This window comes from Schistocerca piceifrons, chromosome 3 (assembly GCF_021461385.2).
Source record: "Schistocerca piceifrons isolate TAMUIC-IGC-003096 chromosome 3, iqSchPice1.1, whole genome shotgun sequence".
NCBI lineage: Eukaryota > Metazoa > Arthropoda > Insecta > Orthoptera > Acrididae > Schistocerca > Schistocerca piceifrons.
In genome coordinates, this window is record NC_060140.1 from 85791621 (window position 1) to 85813956 (window position 22336).

Genomic DNA, 22336 nt, shown 5'->3' on the forward strand with positions numbered 1-22336 from the left:
CAATCTTGAACTTATAAAGAGGTAGAACTGAATCAAAGTGGAGAAAAAAAATATGGCACAACTTCACAAAAAGGAGGATATGACCAATAAGATATGTACCTAGGCACCAAGGAATTGTCAAACTGGTAACACAGGGAACTGTACAGGTAAAAACTGTACAAATGGACCAAGGCTCAAATAAAGCAAGCAGGTTCAGATGGACATAAGCTGCAGTAGTTAAGCAGGAATGAAGAGACTTTTACAGGGTAGGCTAGTGTGGAGAGCTGCATCCAACCAGTCTGTAGACTGAAGGCCCAACAACATTACAATTCAGTGGAATATTTAACTTTGCACAGGAAAAACCACTGGAGGAGAAAGACTGTAGGATCAAAGTTTAATTACATAAATGAGAATCCTGAAGATGAGTGCAAGAATTAAACAGAGATGAAAATGTTAACACAAGGCGGATGATGGCACCACCTGCTGGAAATACTGATTCAAGAGAAGTTATAAAGTTAGATGAATGTAGTTGCTTTTTGACAACTTTTGCCCAAATTCTCCTAATGTGACCCACAATCTCTAATGGGACATATTAAATTCCATTTTTTCTTGTACAGAGTGGCGCACATAAAACAGGCCCCTCCACTGAAAGGAATATGAATGAAGAAAATCAATGTACATCATCACTTTCTTACATTTTTATTGTACAGTTTCATTATTAACTATGTAATTAACAGTTTAAGTAACAGATTTACTTTTATTAGTTTAATAAGCATATTTTAGAAAGGAATTTAAAGTCTGTGTTCAAAATGTTCTCTGCCAACATCCAAGCAAAGTTGTGCACATGGAAGCATGGTAAGGGAAACACTTTTCAGTACTCTTTGAGGAATGTTTGAAACTTCTTCACATATGCTGGTTTTTTTTTTTTTTAACGTGTCAAGTGTTCTGGGATTGTTGTGGTAGACTCTAGCCTTTAGAAATCCCCAGAGGCAAAAGTCACATGGTGAAAAGTTGGGAGAGCGGGGTGGCCACAAGCCCTTACTCATGGTCTTCTCTTCTGTAAAATCAGTATGTATATGAGCCACGGACAAATCCGATGTATGAGAAGTTGCTCCATCTTACTGGAAATATGCACAACATTTTTTATTTGGAGTTAACAGGGCCGAAAGTTCATTGTAGAGTTGCAAGTAAACATGTGTGTTGACAGTTTCATTGAAGAACAATGGCCCGATAATTCTGTCACCAATTTTTAAATCGTATAACAGCTTTTGCAGTATATCATGGGGATTCTCTGTAGCCCAGTGTCTTGAATTTTGTAAATTAATGTAACCCAACAGATGAAACCAAGGTTCATCCGTCGAACAAAAGGAGGAATGGATCACGATGTCCCCCCCCCCCCCCCAAAAAAAACATTTTCCAGCAACCAATTACAGTAATGTGAACGCTTACCCTTGTCCGCTTCTTCTATCTGCTGAACAACACTCACACAGTAAGGTTTCATTTGTAAGCCATGAAGGATGTGTTGACATGACCTGCAAGATATTCCACATTGCTTTGATAATCGTTGTGTCGACTTGTAGGGACTTCTTTCAATGTGTGCCGTCATGTTTGCCACAACTGCAGGTGTACGTACAGTCGGTGCCTTATTTCTCTTTGAATTAATAACACTGCCTGTCGAACGCCACTTTCTCACTAGATCCTGAATTGTTGAGTTTGCAGGAATATTACTTTCAGGAAACTTTTCATGAAAGGTGTCACAAACAACTTTAACGGATTCAGACTACATATTCTTCAACAATGAACACATGTTCTTCAATGGAGTAAGGCATGACAATGCAGTACACGGTTTATAATGACTACTTTCCATATGAACTACTCACACACTACTGCTGTTGGAAGGTGGCAAAGAAACTGACAAGCTAGTAATGCTACTCGCATGCGTTCACTTTCTGGTTCGGGCCGGTTTTATGTGCGCCACTCTGTATATACCTTATGCTTCTGTATCTCTCTCTTGTATCTGATACTGACTGTGTATAATGTTGTATCTTTAGAGGATTGTATATTTTTGTGAACCAAACATTTTCATATTAGCTTCTACATGGAAATCCTTTGTTCCTTCTCTCAGGGCATGGAGGGAGACCCATACTAATATTTTCATAATCTACTTTCATTTGTCCTCACAAGGTTCTAAGATGTTCGTGAGGTAAGAGACTTAAGGAGGGTTCCACAAAGATATGAAGATGCATAAGTTGAAAAGAGGTGAGAACTATGAAAACACTTGCAATAAAAAGTAGTTTTTGCATCCTTATAAAGATGTGCTGCTGATATCTTGACAAATCAAACCTCACTGAACAGCTACATACAGACATATCGGTAAACAAAAAACCAGTTCCTACTATTAGCGGCTTTTACTCAAGTTTTAAGCATGTGAGTTAATGTTATGGGCTACTGATCTTTGATTTTGTTATTTTATTCTGAATTTGACTATTTCTTGTTTGAAAGAATGCACAGAACATCTTACATTGCCTGGCTAAGAGGTAATCGTAAGAGAATGGCAGCAGGGTATGCCACAAACATCTCACTATACACACAATCATATTTATCTTTGCAAGTAAACACAGTTTGAACTGTGCTGTAGTCTGGTATTTATTAGTGACTTTTTCATTATGCTTTACATACAAATTTGTTTTATTACAGCAAACTAAATGGCACTGTGTTACACAGACAAGTGTGTAAATCATAACTGCTACCATCTCTCACATCACTATCAGTAATTCAAACAAATGTTTAGTTTGTTACAAAAATGGTTCAAATGGCTCTGAGCACTATGGGACTTAACATCTATGGTCATCAGTCCCCTAGTTTGTTACAAGGAAAATGCTATTTGAGGATAATTTTGTGACAAACAATGTTATATAAAATTTGGTTTAAACAAATGCAAGAAGAAACTATCATTAACAGGGTGTGAGCAGGATCATTATTTAATGAAGTGAAAACCAAACAAAATAAGAGACACATGGGTCTTATAAACAATTGTGTTGGATCATTTCTAGTGACATATTCTATAAAATGTACAATATCTGCTTCACTGATAAGTTGCAGATAGTTTATAGCCAGCACACTATTTCACAATTTGGGATTTAGGATTAAAATTGTATGAATCCATGTAGTGGGATTTTGTCAGCAAATGCTTCATCACAGTTAAGCTTTTGTTTCAGAACAGACATCTTCCTATGGGATACCTAATGAGAAGCAGTTGGTTCAATGTGAGGAGAAACAACCATACACACTACAATTTCCTGATAGAACACCTTTTCAAATTTGAATATTTTGTGTTAGTGCTAACTGTGACTACTATGAATGTCGACTGAAACACATTTTCTAACCCTTATAAAGTGATCAGTTACAAAACAGACTTATGCTATAATACTGTGTTATTCTTGCATTCCAACGCTTAAAAACCTTCAGAAGAGGAAAAAAAATTATCATATAACAAACAAATTTTATACAATTTGTGGAATGTTTATGATACGTCAGTCCTGTAGGCAACAAACATGATGGAGGAAGGAAGATGACACTGTCATTAGAGGCAAGGCTACTAGTTATGACATTTCAAGGATGGGAAAGGAAACTGGATGTATTTTTTTCAGAAGAACCATCCAGGCATTTGCCTTAACTGATTTAGGGAACCACAGAAAAACTCAAGGGTCAAATAGGGATTTGAACGCCACTCTTCCCAAGTATAAGTCCAGACTCTTACTGCTGCTCTATCCCACTTGGCAACAAATGGGACATCATAATAATGTCAAATGATATTCATGAAACAAATTCATTCAGAGGTCACACAATTTCTTGAGTAAAAAATGTATACTGGTGAATTTAGATGGCTGGCACAAAATTAATCACCATAAAATATTTCAGAACACTAACGAGGAAGAAGAAATGTGCCCACATTTCACATGCACTACATCAAATATTGAGTCACTTACAAAACTCTTGTTAACCACTTAGCTTGATCTGTAACTAACGCAGGAAGAAGCTTGCGGAAATCAACACATGGCATCAATCATAGCAAGAAAATATTACATAGGATCCAATGGATCTATTATATTGCACATGAATAGTAATGGTGGCTGACTGACTGAAGGTGTATCATTAAAAAATCCTGAGTTTACTTCGGTACTGTGCTGTATTCCAGGATAGGCAAAAGATACTAAACTGAAAAAATTAAAAATATGACTTCTGTGATTGAGTCAGCTACAAGATTATACAATTATGATCAAATATGAATTTAAGTGTCCTAGGTAAGTGAAGACTATACTTTCTTACTACCTGGAAAGAAAAGAATCATGTGGATAGACTCTGAGTGAAATGCAGGGAACTTTATAATTACATAGGTAATGCTGTAAAAGCTACAATCCTTTCACCTCCACATAACTTGATGCTGTTTTGCTTATGGTGCAAATTTCAGTTATCACTGAAACAAAGCAATACAAATATACAATTACCTCGGGATGAAATACGGTTGGCTGCCAATTCTTCAGCTGTAATAATACTGCTGTCATCCTCATTCTTTTCACTTTCCTCTTTGGTTTCATCTGAAACGGGTTTGTTCTCAGGGAACATAAGACCAAAACTTCCATGAGCTTCTGCTTCTATATTTTGGGCTGCAGCCTGCACATCATCTGTTTTTTCTGCAGATGCAGGAATGAGTTTTGCTGGCAACTCAATTTTTTTTACAGTCATTTCACATGGAGGTTTTTCAAAAACTTCCTCTGGTTTATGAGTTGGTTTTAATGTACTTGGAGCAGCAGGTAAGGGCTTCACAAATTTAGGTCTTTTAACTATCTTCTTGTTTTGTGAAGACTTTCGTTTCATTGGTACAATCTCTCTCGGCATTTGGTTTTCCAGATCACTTTCTATCTCAGACTCGTCCTCTGATGACTGTATATCTTCTTCTTCCACAATATCTGTCGTATGGCGAGTGCCCTCGTTAGTTTCAGGAAATACGTCCTTTAAGTTACAAGATACGCCTGCTTCAGGAAATATATTTTCAAAAGGCGATGGTAGATTCATTTTGTTCATTAAGTGCAGCACCTGAGTGTAGAATTTTGGCACAGATGCAAGAGCCCGCGAAATGTTTGTGAGTATTGCAACAGTAGGAGGTGGGTACTGATACCTTAAATGTGCCGGTGGTGGCTGCAGGAAGTTGACTGATGAGTTCCATGAATTTAATTTGTGAAGAAATGCTTCATAGTATTTCTGAGAATTTTCTTTTTCCTCTTTTGTTGCTTGAATGCTGAAATTAGAATGAAATTTCTAAGTCAAGCGCTTTTTCTTTAAGAAAGAACAACAAAGAAGAAGTTAATTAGGGGAACCACACATCGTATTCATGACCAATATTATGATGTAAAACATATGTACCTCTTACAGAAACACATTTAAATATGCAGGTGCCATGACGAGTTACCCCAGAATATTATTTCGTAGGAAATGAATGAATGAAAATATTAAGTCTCTTATTCCTCTGTTCCTAAATTATGGATAAAAGGTGAACTAAAACACTTTCATAGGTCTCCTATTTAAGTTTTCATCACTATGCATGAATAACTTAGAAAGTTTTCTTCACATTCCTGCTTTCTGTCAGCAGAGCACATTAACCAGAAGGGGCTATTATTGATAGTAACAAACTGGATACACTGTTTTATCAACGGATAAATAGTCCATATGTGCAAGTAGCATCTGTCATAATCACGTCATTTACTACACAGGCAGAAAAAGCTTAAGGATGAAAGTAACTTTTTCATGAAGTGTCACTGCCAAGTAACATAGCTTGATGGCAGTTGGGCCATACATAGAAAGAACTGCTGTGGTACAGTACAGAAGGTAACTAAAAGAAATGCACAATGAGACAAATGGATGTGACACTTTTATTCAAGACCAATAATTACAATGAAGTCACACGAATCGTGATGGTCCCGTGTACATTACAAATGCAGCAATACATCCTTTGCAATGTGCTGCCATGCTGGTCACAAGGAGGGTAAGGGGTTCTTGTGGTAGAGCATTCCATCCCTCCACCAATGCAGTTGAAAACTGCTTGATGGTTATAGGTGCATATGGGCGTGTTGCAACACACCTCCTCAACACACCCCACACATACTTGATGGGATTTAAGTCAGCAAAATGGGCAGGCCAGTACATTTGCCACATATTCTCTCTTTACAAGAGATCCACCACTGTGCTGTTCAATGCAGGCATGCACTGTCGTCCGGAAAAATATAGTCAGGGCTGAAAGCATCCCTGGAAAGATACACACGGGGACGGAGTAGTGTCACAATAACATTGCAAAAGATTTGGCGGTCAGCACACATCTGCAACATTATTCCTCCCCATAACAGCTGAACCACCAAAACAATCATGTTCGACAATGCTGGATGTACCCTTACGTGACGAGGTATGGGAACAAATAATGTACCCAAGAATACAGACAGACTTGACCAATTCGGTGGTCCAGGTGTATCATTGTGGGAGTTGTAATGTTGCACGAGCATACTGACCTCCAAATCTTTGAACATTGTGTTATTTCGACACTGTACTCCTGACCCATGTGTGTCTTTTCAAGGGTGCATTTGGCCTGACTTCATTTTTATGGATGACGATGCATGCCCACATTGTACAGTGCAGATGGAAGAGCTCTTTGAACAAGAAGATATTCAGTGAACAGATGGCCTGCCTGTTCCCCTGGCATAAATCACATCAAGCACACGTGGGATGCATTCGAGAGACCTATTGCAGCATGTCCATGTGCATCAATCACTGTCCGGCAGCTATCAACCTTGCTGGAGGAGGAATGGAATGCCCCACCACAAGAACTCCTTACCATCTTTGTAGCCAGCATGGAAGCACGTTGCAGAGCATGTACTGCCTGCCATCCGTGATGATCGTACGAGTCATTTATAATATCTGGGAGACCGTCACAAATCACGGTGACTTCAGTGTAATTATAGTCTTTGAATAAAAGTGTCACTTCTGTTCATCTCATCGTGTATTTCTTACAGTTACCTTCTGTAATATACTGCAACAATTCTTTCTATAGACAGTCAAATTTTCATTGAGCTATGTTATTTGGCAGTGACACATCCGAAAGTTGCTTTCATCCTTAAGTTTTGCACACCCGTGTATTTTCTCTGTTGACGCTTTTTTAGTATACTTGATAGCGATATTTCACTTTAGGCTTTCATACTGTATACCGCTGATGACATCTTTTTGTGTTTCCACGTGGGTGGTTGCTCTGAAATTCTGCAATGTTTAGATAAGTGCCATCTTCACAAGAAGATGATGAGAGTGTCACTCATTCAAATGTTGTGGAATTTCAGTGCAGCCAGATAGATGGAAGCCTAAGAAGATTTTGACAATTGTACCATCTAAAAAAATACTAATTCTGATCCTGTTATCAAACCCTGCTGAAAACTCAATTTCTTCCCATGCTAATGACGAGGTGTTCTGCTGTGTATCACTTGAACAGTCTAATGTGAATGCATCCTGCTTCTTAAACTGGAATTATGTACGGCATGAGGTGAATTGCATTTACTATAAAATGTTACATCCCTAATAGAAAGTTATGACTGACACAACTAAATGCCTTTGTAAAGTTGGATAATATCCCAATTTGTTATGTGTTCAGTGTCTGGACTCATCTTATTATGGAGAAGTCTAATAATGGACTAGTGAATCTGTCTGGAATAATACATTGAATTAACGATATACATACAGCTAGGAACATTACATTAAGAGATTATAATTGTTTAGTGCCTTACATAAATACACTCTGAGGGAGGAAAAAAGGGATATATCATTCAGGAAGTATCCGAATGGTGTAGAAATCGGTAGATATGACGTATTTGTACAAACGAACAAACGAATGAATACAATTTCAGAAAAACTGGGTGGTTTATTCAAGAGAAAGAGCTTCACAAATTGAGCAAGTCAATAACAGGTTTGTCCACTTCCGGCCCTTATGCAACTAGGTATTTATAACTTTTTGGATGTCCTCCTGAGGGATATCATGCCAAATTCTGTCCAGTTGGCATGTTAGATTGTCAAAATCCTGAGCAGGTTGGAAGGCCCTGCCCATAACACTCCAAACATTCTCAATTGGGGAGAGATCTGGTGACCTTTCTGGCCGACGAGGTTTGGCAAGCACAAAGATGAGCAGTAGAAACTCTTGCTGTGTGCAGGTGGGCATTATTTTGTTGAAATGTAAGCCAGAACGGCATGCCATCAGGGACAAAAAAATGGAGTGCAGAATATCATTGACGAACCATTGGGCTATAAGGGTGTCTCAGATGACAGCCAAAGGGGTCCTGCTGTGAAAATAAATGGCACCCCATACCTCCACTCCCGGCAGTCGAGCCATACGGTTGGCAACAGTTACATTCACACTCTACTGCTGTCTGGGAAATATCCAGACACATCTTCACAGGTCATCGGAGCTCAAATCAAAGTGGGATTTATCACTGAAGACAATTCTACTCCGGTCACTGAGATTCCAAGTCAAAAATGTGTCTCGAGGCACTCTGGACTGCGGTGAGATACCTGCAATAGAGCCCAACTACCAGGAGTGTTGCCCTGGCGTGCAGCCTCTCTTCACAGCAGGGCCCCTCTGGTTGTCATCCACGGTGCTTTACAGCACTGCAATATGCTGATGATATTCTACACTCTGTTTTGTTGTGCTTCACGGCAAGCCGTCCTTGGCTTACATCACAGCAAGATAACACCCACCTGCATAGTGAGAGTTTCTACTGCTAGTCTCTGTGATTGCCTAACTCTGCTTTGGCCAGCAAGGTCATCAGATCTCTCCCCAACTGAGAATGTTTGGAGCATTATGGGCAGGGCCCACCAACAATCTCACATTTTTGATAGTCTAATGAGCCACCTGGACAGAATTTGGCATAATATCCCTAAGAAGGACATCCGACAACTGTTATCGACCAATGCTGAGCCAAATAACTGCTTGCACAAGGGCCAAAGGGGAACCAACATACTGATTTACTCAATCTGTGAAGCTCTTTCTGTTGAATGAATCGCCCAATTTTTCTGAAACAGAGAACAGGCACTTGTATAGTGGCATAAACTACATTCACTTTGCTTGTACACTCTACAGGGTGTATCATAATTAATGGCATAAATGCGTACAGTTGAAAGTACAAGATACTAGAAGCAAAAAAGTCTCAGTAAACATACCTTAAGAGCTATGAGCAATTTTTCATCTTCAATACTGTGAAACAAATCTCTTTCTCTGCAAGTACTTTGCGTTCCATATTTTGGGTAGTGGTAGTATGGACCAAAATAAGAAATAAATGTCTGGTAAACGTGCTCTAAAATGCATACCTTAAAAGTTACGAGCACTTGATCATTAGAAGAGTTGTGTTTCAGAGTAGCAAAGATGAACAAGTATTCATAGCTCTTAGGGAATGCATTTTAGAGTACATGTTTACTGGACTTTTTTTTCTTGTTTTGGTCCACACTACCAGTTCCTCAAATATGGAAAGCAAAGAATTTGCAGTAGAAGAGATCTGTTTCACAGTATCGAAGATGAAAAATTGCTCATAGCTCTTAAAGTGTGCATTTTCGCCCCTATGTTTACTGAGACTTTTTTGCTTCTAGTATCGTGTACTTTCAACTGTACACGTTTATGCCATTAATTATGATACATCCTGTATATAGCACAGAGTTGGAATTGTTTACACTGAACAAGATTCATTATTTTGTATTCTGCCCTTTGCTTGCAACACATCTGTGTAATTGCAGAAGTATTGTAAATTTCATTTTGCACCAAAATTCATTAATACGAATTGTTGGAGTGTTTGTCTAGCGAACTGAGAAGCAGGCTTCCTAGACACCACATTTTTTTGCGATGAGAAGGTGAATGAACACTAATGCAACAACCCAGAGGCTGACTGCCACAAAGTTTTTTTGTCATGGGCTTTTCTGTTTTGCTGGCACTTTAATTCTACTTCCTTTGCAGGGGTGTGTTTACATGTTTTAATAGTATCTCTTATAGCCTTTTTGCTAATCAGTGTTTCCAGGTGGGTGTTGCAGAAATTTTCTTTGCCTGTCTGCTTACTTTTATAGCTTGCATTGTCTGTTTATTGCATTTGCCTATTTCAAAATGAGCAGCTCACCTCTCCCACCCCCTGTTCAGGCACCACAGCTGCAAGCAATAGATGCAGTGCAGATAACACAGATGTTTCAGTTTCAGACGCAACAGATCTCAACTCTACTAAATGCAGTACAGCAGTTACTAACCACTCAAGTGAGCAACACAGCGCAAAATGCAACAATGATAGCTCAGAGTGCCATACTGCCTTTTCGGCAGTTTAATGAAAAAGAGGAGGAATGGCTTGAGTGGTTGCAACAGTATGAAGCCCACATTTCTCAGAACATATCAAGTACTGTGAAACTACATTACTTTTTGTCAATGGTAGGAAGTGCAGTTTTTTTCCTCATTCAGAAACTGTTCCCTGATGCTGCTCTGAGTGAACTTTCCTGTGATCAGGTTGTAGATTCACCAACTAACAATTATGACCAACAAGCGAATGTGGTGGCAGCTGGGTACCAATTCTTTACTTGCAAGAAAAGGTCAGAACAAACTAATCGCGAGTGGGTAATAGATTTGCCAAGTAGACAGAAACAGCTCTCGAGCGTCACGCTGCGTAAACAGTTCTCTAAACAGGTGAACAGAATTAAGTCATGCCCTCAGTGCTATTCACGGCACAACCGCCAAGATTGTCTGTCCAGACAAGCACAATGTTATGCTTGTGGCAAGGAAGGTCACGTACAATGCATATGTTTGCAAAGGAACAAACATAAGAATTCCGCACATACACAAAAATTTAGTCGCATAGACCATTTAATCAATGTAGTGTATTCAAAGCCTGTTGCAGGCATTAGCAAAACTAGCAAGCAAACAGTTTCTTCAGTGCTACGCCAGTCCACTGTAGAAAGTAAGAGGAAAGTTCTGTTGCTAGGTAGCAGCCATGGAAGAGGTGTGGGCCAGATTTTGCAGGAAAAATTAGGTGACAGGTGACACGTCACAAACTTTTTCAAGCCAAGTGCATGTCTTAGCCAGGTGGTAGAGGATATAGGTTCCTTGTGCAAGGGTTTCTCAAAGCAGGATCATGTGATGATAATGGGTGGAGTGGGAAACAGTAGTGATAGGGATCAGGGCTACAGTATTGAGTGTGACCCGGTGAAAATAGCCTCTGCAACGACCCATATCAATGTTGGGCTGCTGCCTGCTTTCATGCGGCATGATCAGCCCCAGTTGAACTGCTCTGTCAGGAGGGTAAATATGGAGTTGGACCAGTTGTGTAGGGTGGCCACTCTGTCAGACATTGGATTTGTTCCTGTCGAGGCTATTGATAGGGGGGATTTCACAAGGCATGGCCTACACCTCAATAGGAAAGAGAAGGGTAAACTGGCAGGGTTGTTAGCGAAATCCATAAGGGGGGACACTAGTACTCACGCATTACCTCTTTTTTAGACTAATATCAGTGTCCAATGAGAAAGTTCAGGCAGGCAGTTGTTACAGAGGTCCAAAACTCACAAGATTCTCACAACAGTAAAGTAAATAATAATGTTACCATATTTAACAAAAATATTGGTGGATTAAAGAAAAAAGTAGATTCTCACGAAAGTAAAGTAAAAAATAATGTTACCATTTTTCACCAAAATATTCCGGGATTGAAGAATACAGTAGATGAGCTCCTGGTTTGTTTAGATGACATTTAATCTGATAATATAATAGATACACTATGCCTGTCTGGGCATCACACTGTGTCTGATATGGAAAAGGTAAATATCAGTGGTTATGAACTAGCTGCACATATGAGTAGAGAGAATAAGGTGAGAGGAGGAGTTGCCATATATGTCAAAAGTTATCCCTGTGTAAAAACCTTAGATACAAAAAAGTTTTTGTCTAAAGCAACATATAGAAGCATGTGCCTTAAACTGAAGGAGGGCTCTTTTGTAAGTGTAACAATATATAGGTCCCCTTCAGGGAACTTTCATTTATTCCTGGGAAGCTTGGATGCCTTGTTGTACTATGTGTCAGACAGGGGAAAGCAAATTATTATTTGTGGGGACTTCAATTCACTGAAAGAGTGTAATAGGAAGAATGACCTGGAAGTCTTGTTCGGTTCTTTCAACAAGATAAGTTTAAAAACATCAATTCTTGTCCTGTTGAGAATGGCCTTTCTGCTCATGGTGCTCAGCTAGTTACAGTATATGACATAGCTCCTTTCAGTAATTCAAAACTACCCTCCAAAGTTGTTCAATTAATGAAAAAAAAAAAAAATGGCTCTGAGCACTATGGGACTTAACTTCTGAGGTCATCAGTCCCCTAGAACTTAGAACTACTTATACCTAACTAACCTAAGGAAATCACACACATCCATGCCCGAGGCAGGATTCGAACCTGCGACCGCAGCAGTCGCGCGGTTCCAGACTGTAGCGCCTAGAACCACTCGGCCACACCGGCCAGCTTCAATTAATGACTCAACAATTAGAAATTTCAGGGAAAATCTTCAGCAGTTAGACTGGGATGAGGTGTACAAGGAACCTGATGCTAATTTAAAATATAACTTATTTCATGATACACTTGTAAAAGAATTTGAAAACTGTTTCCCCAAGAAAGTAGTTAAATCTAATTATAAGAAACTATGCAAAAAACCTTGGCTTCCTAAAGGAAAAAAAGTAGCTTGTAACCACAGAAGGGAACTGTATCTAACAACAAGAAAGACTAATGACCCAGAAACAGCCAAATATTATAAAAACTACTGTGCTACATTAAGACAGGTTATTAAAAAGTCCAGAAGCATGTGCATCATGTCTGAGATTAATACCTCTGATAACAAAATCAAAACAATTTGGAATATTATTACAAGGGAGACAGGGCAACCAAGAGTACAGGATGACGGCATTACCATCAAAGCGAATGGAAACTTGACAAACAACAAGCTGGAAGTCGAAAACATTTTGAATAACCATTTTTTAAATGTACAGAAAATAGGTTCTAAATGTTCAATAGATGAAGCAAGGCAGTTACTGGAACAGGCCTTACCCACACAATTTCATACAACTGAAATTCCACCCACCCCTCCTTCTGAAATTAGAAAGATAATAAACTCTCTCAACAATAAAAGCTCACATGGAATTGATGGCATTTCCAGCAGGATAATAAAAGCTTGTTCCCAAGAAATAAGTGGGATTCTTAGCCACATATGAAATAGCTATCTGAAGCAGGGTATTTTCCCAGACAGACTGAAGTATGCCATTGTTAAACCATTGCATAAAAAAGGGGACACGACTGATGTCAACAACTACCGCCCAATCTCTCTTCTGACTGCCTTATCCAAAATTCTTGAAAAAGTAATGTATTACAGAGTAGCTTCACACCTTTGTAAAAATAAAGTTGTAACAAAATGTCAGTTTGGTTTCCAGAAAGGTTTTTCAACGGAAAATGCTATATATATTTTCACTAATGAAATGTGAAATGCTCTGAGTAACCGGAAGACACCCGTTGGGATTTTTTGTGATCTCTCAAAGGCTTTTGATTGTGTAAATCATGGAATACTTCTAGATCAGCTCAAGTACTGTGGTATGAATGGGACAGCGCTCAAATGGTTTAAATCATACCTAACTGGAAGAGTGCAGAAAGTTGAAATAAGCAGTTCACATAATATGCAAAAAACTGGTGATTTCTCAAACTGGGGAACAATCAAGAATGGTGTGCCGCAGGGTTCGGTCTTGGATCCTCTGCTGTTCTTAATATATATTAATGACTTGCCATTCTATATTCACAAAGATGCAAAGCTGGTACTTTTTGTCGATGACACAAGTATAGCTATCACACCCAACAGACAAGAATTAACTGGTGAAATTGTAAATGATGTTTTTCAGAAAATCATTAGGTGGTTCTCTGCAAATGCGCTCTCATTAAACTTTGACAAAACACAGTATATACAGTTACACACAGTAAATGGAATGACACCATTAATAAATATAGACTTCGATCAGGAATCGATAGCTGAGGTGGAATATTCAAAATTCCTAGGTGTATGCATTGATGAAGGGTTGAACTGGAAAAAACACACTGAAGATCTGCTGAAACGTTTGAGTTCAGCTACTTATGCTATTAGGGTCATTGCAAATTTTGGCGATATACATCTCAGGAAATTAGTTTACCACGCCTATTTTCATTCTCTGCAATCGTATGGCATCATATTCTGGGGTAACTCGCCATTGAGTAAAAGATTGTTTATTGCACAAAAGAGTGTAACCAGAATAATTGCTGGAGCTCATCCAAGATCATCCTGCAGACACTTATCTAAAGAGCTAGAGATCTTCACTGTAGCCTCACAATATATACATTCACTTATGAAATTTGTTATTAACCATCCAAACGAATTCAAAAGTAATAGCACTGTACATGGCTACAACACTAGGAGAGAGGGTTATCTTCACTACTCAAGGTTAAATCTAACTTTGGCTCAAAAGGGGTAAATTATGCTGCCACAAAAGTCTTTGGTCACTTACCTAATAGCATTAAACGTCTGACAGCGGGCCATATAGCATTTAAAAGGAAATTAAAAGAATTTCTTAATGGCAACTCCTCCTACTCATTAGATGAATTTTTGGATATAGTAAGTGGGTAATTCTCCCCTCCCAAATAAATAAATAAAGAAATAAAAATATTGTGTGTCATGTAATATTTTGTGTAATGTAATATATTGTATAGACACCTTTTATTAACCTGACACGTTCCACATCATTACAAAGTGTAATATTCATGATCTATGGAACAAGTACTAATCTAATCTAATCTAATCCAACAAACTTTTTGTTCATTTACATATTAGTGGAAACATGTGAAATTTCAGATGGACACAGGAGCCTATGTTATATTGCTGAGTTGTAACACATATGAACTATTAGGCTCCCCAGGCCTCTCTAAAACTAGCACGCAACTGATGGCTTATAACGGACAAGGCATTCCCATTCTCAGAAAATGTACTTTGCTTGCCATATGTTGCTCGCATACGTGAACTGTGACTTTCACTGTACTACTGTCATGTGATTGTGTGAATATATTTGGCCTTTGATTTGTTTGGCTTTCAAATTCAGGACAATGTGTTGTCAGTGACTGTGTTCAGTGCTAAAGACAGTGTAGCTAGCTTGCTGAAAGAATTCCCTGAACTCTTTTCTGAAGCTTTAGGCAAGACTAACAATTTTGTTGCACATATTACTATGAAAGACAATGCTCAGCCAAAATTTTGCCGGGCCAGGACTGTTCCCATTGCATTATGGGACAAAGTGGCGGTTGAACTTAAGAATTGCAAGATAGCCCACCTATTGCACCCATATCAGCTAGTAAATGAGCAAGTCCACTGGTCTTGCTCCCCAAACCTTCAGGTCGCAATCGCCTTTGTGTTGACTTTAAGTCTACAGTTAACCCACAAACAGTGATTGATACTTATCCATTGCCACACCCAGAGGATCTCATGAACAGATTACGCACTGGTCGCTACTTTTCAAAAATTGATTTGTGCGATGCATATCTTGAAACACTACTAGATAAAGAATATCAAGCTGTGTGTGTTGTGAACAGCCATTTGGGCTTGTTTAAATATTTGTATCTGTCTTTTGGCAGTGCTTCCACACCCATCATTTTCCAGCAGTATTTGGAACAGCTGACTGCTCAAGTACCAAACTGTTCAAACTATTTGGACGATATTGTTATAGCAGGTCGTGCACCTGAAGAACACATTGCAAATTTGGGTGCTTTGTTTTATGTGTTGTCTGATGCAGGACTTAAGTGTAGACTGGACAAGTGTGATTTTTTAAAACCTGAGTTGCAGTATCTTGGTCATGTCACAAACAGTGTACATCCTCTTCTGTCACATTTTTCAGCCATACATGACTTACCAGTTCCTCGCAATGTCATGGAATTGCAGTCAGTTTTACGAAAAATGAGCTATTATATTTGGTTCATCTTGAATGCTGCACAAATCATAGCTCCACTGCATCGCTTGCATCACAAGAACATCCCCCATGTTTGGACAGATGAGTGCCAAGATGCTTTTCAAAAACTTAAAGATGCCTTGCTCTTCTCTCTGATCCTCACAAACCAGTTTTGCTGCAAGTAGACGCTTCCTCTTACGGAACTGGTGCAGAGCTTTTGCACAGATTTGGTGATAAAAGACAAGCCTATTGCTTTCGCATCAAAAGTGCTGTCCAAAGCTCAGAGTAACTATTCACAAATAGAGAAAGAGGCATTCACTATTGTGTATGGTGTCACTAAATACCACCACTATTTGTATGGCAGAAAATTCTACTTAGTGGCGGATCACAAGCCATTGCAATCCTTATTTCATCCAATGAAGCATGTTCCTGTACAAACTGCCCAAGAATTGCAAAGATAGGCTTTGTTGTTGTCTCAAAATCAGTATGAGATTGTGAATCGTCCAACAGCTCGACATGGTAATGCAGACACACTTTTACATCTTCCGATTGGCCCTGATACAGACTTTGATGCTTCTGCTGCATCTTCTTGTCACATCGATGCTCAGGATTCTGAACTGCTTCAATCTTTTCCTCTGGACTATAGGAAAATTGTACAGGCCGCAGTAGCTGATTCAGGTTTGAACATTTTGCTAAAACACATTTGCATATCTTGGCCTCGCTCATTACATGTCATAAAGAACTCTGCAGTGGACTGATACCTTGCATGGCAGCAGGGCCTCGCTCTACAGCAAGGTATGATTCTTATTCAGACTGACATTGGACAGTCATATGCCTTGATCCCCAAAGCTTTGCAAAAAGAAGTGTTGCAGTTATTTCACTAAGGACGCTGGGGGATTGTTCGTACGAAACAGTTAGAATGTCAACACTGTACTCGGCAGGATATGGACACCCAAATAGAACAGATGACTTCACAGTGTCACACAAGTGCACAAAAAGCTCTTAAGAAAGCACTAGTGGTCACAGAAAATAGCACCACTGTAGCTACAAAATTCATGTAACAAAGAGCAGCATTAATATTCTCAACCTCGATTGAGTTTTCTTTCAGCTCATCTTCATTTTCATTCTCGATCACTGTTTGTTACATTTAGATACCATTTTAGCAATGATGCGCACACTGATCCCTTAGTACAAACTCACGACACTTAAAATTCCTGCACTTCTATTACTAGACTGTTGTTATTGTGGTCTTCGTGAAAAGACTGATTTGATGTAATTCTACAGATTAATCTATCCATCACTATACCAGACTGTTATATGGATATCACAAAGTTGCAGAAAGAAAAGTGTAGTCCTACATCACAATTATTTGTATAATTAAATCATGACAGAATTACTCACACAACAGATTTTTTTTCAACATCACATATGACATAAAACTATTATCTAATGAACCAATTTAAACTTACATTGGAACTTTCTCACTTGAAAGTACACTCCCTTTAGCCTCCCGGGAAAATTCAACAGTAAGCCGATGTCCCAAAACATCAAGCTGATGAAGCCTCTGAAGAGCATGTTTTGCTTCTATCTCTGAATTGAATCTGCAACAAACAGTGTTCAACATACATAATTTTCACTCGAAATTAATGCATTACCTCAGACGATATTTTTTTATATTTTATTTTACCTGGCAAATGTAAGATTACTCTTCTTTATTTTTGAACTTATGCATTTCACCTGGATTGCTCCAAAATGCTTGAGAAAGTCTTCTTTTTCCTCATCAGTGAAATCTGATGGTAAATGTCGGACAACAAGTGTACTACTGGGAATCATCTGCAGAGAGACAATATGTGACAATTACAATTACAAATGGAATGTTGGGTACTTGATTAATTGCTTTTTATTTGATCCATTTATCCTGTAGGATCATAAAGTGTGCAGCAAGTGCAGATGTAATATAGAACATATAAAGAATACAAATCATTCAGTAGCACATATTTTTTTAAAAGTGACACTTTTATTAATCTTTCTAACACTAATGATTACACAGAATATTATTTACAGATTTAATTTATCATGTAACCTTTAACACTGTAATATTCCTTTTCCACTAGATAGTCTCTGAACAGCTAAATTTGTATTTACTCCAGAGTAGTTGTTTTTTTGACTTATGTTAATAATACACTTTTTAAAGAAGTACTGGTGTGTAAGTAACAACATGAAAATATATTTTGCCACACTCTCAAGAATATTAATGCTTTTTCCATAAAGTGTACTACCGAGCTGGAGGTACCTCATAACAATCAATTTTTTTTTAAAGGCAAATATTGTTCAGTTTGTCTTTCACTTACAAACACTTTTCAAAGAAATTATTATGTAAGTAAGGTTCTGAAACTGAAAATATTCAATAACACTCATTGTAGAAAGTGACATCTACAACTTGACTTAAATTTTTAGGTCCATTTAAATGAAAAATGTGAAACACTTATGAAAATTAGTAAAAGAATTCTTCTTCTTCTTTCTTTTTGGCCATCTTAGGACCATGTTAATTCGCTTCAGCTTTGTTTCTTCTGGTCTTTTTCTTTCCCAATATTCATTCATTCTTATACTTTGCAACCTTCTTCGTTCTTCTGTCCAAGATGAGTTTGTTCTGGGTGTCATTCTGTCCTCGAAAGCTTGAAGGCCTGAATTTTCGATTTAAAAATCACCCTGTTGTAATATCTTTTGTTCCTGTGTTCTCATTTCTCCCAGATCTCTTTGCATCTCTTGCATACATCGTACTTTGGTTTTCTTGTTCATCAGAAATTGTGTGATTTGCCGAGTTAACCTCTCCTGGTCCATTCCGAGGATGTGTCCGAAGAACACGCTCCTTTTCCTGATGACGTCAGAAATTTTTTCTACCTTGGTATACAGTTCCTGGTTGGCTCAGTTTCTAAATTGACCATCTTCTGTTCTTCGAGGTCCTAACATTCTCCTGAGAATCTTTTGTTCTATCAGTTCTACCCTCTTGAACACTCCGGTTCTTGCTAAGTTGAGAGCTTCTGCTGCATATAGAGCTTCAGGGCGAATCACTGTTTGGTAATGTTTCAATTTTGCATTTATCGAAATACTCTTCTTATTGTAGGTGTTGATAGTTTATATGCTAAGTTCATTTTGTTTATTCGTGCTCCCATTGCTTCTTGTTCGGCCAGTCCAATGTCTATCCATTCTCCAAGGTATTTGAAACTCTCCACCTTCTGAATTTTACCTCCTTCTATTGTCATCCATCTCGCTGTCATGATGTTTGTCATATATTGTGTCTTCTCGATTCTCAATAGAGATCTGTAGGCCTGTCTATCTCTGCAGTTCTGTGGTTTGGTTAACTGCCTCTTCTAGTGATCGGGACAAGATCATAATGTCATCTGTGAATGCTAGACAACCTACCTGTACTCCTTTATTCTTACACCCTCCCAGTTGTATACACCCAGTCCTTTCATTCCTTGTCACCACTCTCTGATCACCTTATCGAGGACACAAAGAGCAAAGGGGAGAGTCCGTCTCCCTGTCTCACCCCCGTTTTAATCTTAAAGGCCTCCGACAGTTTTCCTCTAAACTTGACCTTGTATGTTGTGTTGCTTAGGATCTGTTTAACTTGTTCACTGGATTTTTTATCAAAACTCATCTCCCTAAAATTTGGAATGGTGCATGTCTGTCTACAGAATTGTAGGCTTTCTTGAAGTCTATGAATGTAAGCACGAAGTTTTTGCTCCTCTGTTTTGATAAGCGATTATCAGTTTTAGATTCAGGATCTGTTCTGCACATGATCCCTCCTTTCTGAAGCCTCATTGGTACTCATCAATTTGTGGATTTAGTTGTTCTTTCACTCTATTTAGCAGTGCTTTTGAGAATACCTTATAGTTTACAGGTATTAAAGAAATTCCCCTGTAGTTCCCAGGTTCCATCTTATCACCTTTCTTGTGTATAGGATGTATTAGTGCCGATGTCTGACCTTCTGGAAGTTGCTCTTCTTCCCAGATTTTTCATATGATTTGTGTTAGTTCTATGATCACATTCTCATTCGCATGCTTTAAAAGTTTTGCGATGATCGCATCTCCCCCAGATGCTTTGTTATTTTTCAAGGTTCTTATAATGTTCTTAACCTCTTCTATAGTTGGTGGTTCCGAGTCGGGGTTTGGTTCTTTCTCATTGTAATTGAATGTCTTGGATGGCGCTTCACAATTCTGGAGGTCTTAAAAGTATTCCACCAAGATATGACTGTTTTTCATGGCTCCATACACTGTCTTTCCTTCTTTATTCTTAAAGCTGAGGTTTGGAACATCATAGCTACTTAAGTTGGTCTTGGATGGTCTATAGAAGTCTCACCTGTTATTCTTCTGGAAGTCTTTTTCTATTTGAGTTAAATGTTCTTGAAAATATTTCCTCTTGAGATTTCTGATAGTTTTAGCAGTGGTTTCCATTACTTCTTGAAAGTTCTTTAGATTTTCTGGTGTTTTATGAGAGCACCAATCAATCCACACTTTCCAATGCTTTTCAATTGCTTTGTCTCCTTCTACCGACTACCAAGCATTTTTCTTCCTCTTCTCCAGGCAAACTGTTTCCTTTGCATCGGTCAATCAGTGCATCTTTCAACTGTTCCCAACCTTGATAGTTCTTCTGATTCAAGCTCACCTTAAAATCTTTGCTAGCTGTAAGTTTCTCAGTATCATACTTCACAATACGTGTAGTGATTTTAGTCTCTTGGTAGAATACTGATTTTTATTTTGGATAGAAAGTGACCTGAGTCTAAATTTGCACCCCTGAGGACTTTGACATTTTGAATTTTCTTCTCTGCATGTCTTGGTATCGCTAAATGGTCAAGCTGAAACTCTCCTACTGATGGATTGGGAGATACCCATGTTTTCTGTTTTCTTGCAAGGTGTTTAAATGCCACTGATTACATTATCAGGTAAAAGGTCTTACAAATTTCCACTAGTCGTTCGCCATTTCAATTAGTCCTGTTGTGGGCTGGATAGTTGCCAATTATGTTTCTGAACTTCCTCTCTCTCCCTAACTGAGCACTGAAGGCTCCAAGTAGTATGATAACATTCTTAGTTGGAATCTTGGATAGTGTTGCATCCAGATCTTTCCAAAATTCTTCTCCTTTCTCTGGGTCGGTTTTATTAACCTCATTTGTGGGAGCATGTACACTGACCAAGGTATAAATCTTATTAGCTCCCCTAAAGGCAAGTGTGGAAACTCTACTGTTTCTGAAGCTGAAGTCAGTGATGGCTCCCAGGAGTTTTGAGGAGTGAGTTAACATTGAAGGTAGCAAAGTATGACACTTTCTTACTTTTCAATCTCTTGCACGCTGGTGTGAGCTCCCCAGAATCTGTTGGCTCACTAATGCTGTCATTGACAATGGTGGATTGGTTACCACCTGGGGTAGTGCTTTCTATAAGTGAACTTGCCATCATGCTGAATCGAATAATTTATGTTGGGGTCAATACCCAGGCATTCACAGGGTTACAACTGGGGTAATTAGCCTCAGAGGTGCCTTGAGATGTGGCCTGGCTTCTCTTTTATGGCTTACTTGGGTTCTAACCCTCCTCCTTTATCCAGGTTTGCGACAGGCAGCAGCATTTACATGTTACTCAATCCACCCATTAGTACTGCAGGAGAATTAATTAGAAACAATAATATTTTTTGAGCAGTCTACCTGACTACATTACAATATTTTCAAATGATGGGCATGAAGTCCCCACTCCCCATCCCATATTTCAAGGATTAATTCAGTGACTGATTCTCCTTGAAGATGGTTGTATGGTTATCAACCAAAATATCAGAAGAAGAAAACTGCTGTTCCAGATGCATGCTTGAAAGACAATTTAAAATTATATCTGTGGGAAAACAAGAAACACTGATACACACTTTGAAATATATCCTGTGATACATAATTGGCATCTGTGATATTTTTGTTTGGGTGTTTTAGCTGTACATGTTGTTTGTGTGTTTTATTATTTAGTTCATGTGGGCAGCACCTTAGACTTTTGGAAAAGATGATCCACTGAGGGGGCAATGGTTTGAATTGGTGTGGTGCCTGATTGTGAACCTTTTGAATATTGAAGTAGTAGCGTTTAGCTTTGTGCAATGACATCAACGCAACTATTGTTATTATTTTCTCAATGTGAACATTCTGTTCGTTACTCGAATGTTTGAGCTTCCCCACACTTTTACTCCATACCGCAGGTGCAGTTCAAAAAATCCATGGTATTAGGTGCACAAAAGCTGAAAGCATATGGTGATAAGTTGCTTCAATAATGCATATGACAGAAGTGAATCTCTTATACATATT

General features: G+C 38.5%; 1 protein-coding gene across 2 annotated transcripts in view; it reads right to left on the minus strand.

The window, feature by feature from the left end:
• LOC124788308 (RNA-binding region-containing protein 3-like) overlaps window positions 1-22336 on the minus strand; it is a 39588-nt gene that overhangs the window by 9855 nt on the left and 7397 nt on the right. For both annotated transcript variants that reach the window (XM_047255542.1, XM_047255541.1), the window contains exons 2-4: window positions 17693-17838; window positions 17475-17606; window positions 4488-5278 (exon numbers count right to left, since the gene is read on the minus strand). In XM_047255542.1, the coding sequence (XP_047111498.1) occupies window positions 4488-5278; window positions 17475-17606; window positions 17693-17838 (1069 nt within the window). The remainder of the gene's footprint in view (window positions 1-4487; window positions 5279-17474; window positions 17607-17692; window positions 17839-22336) is intronic.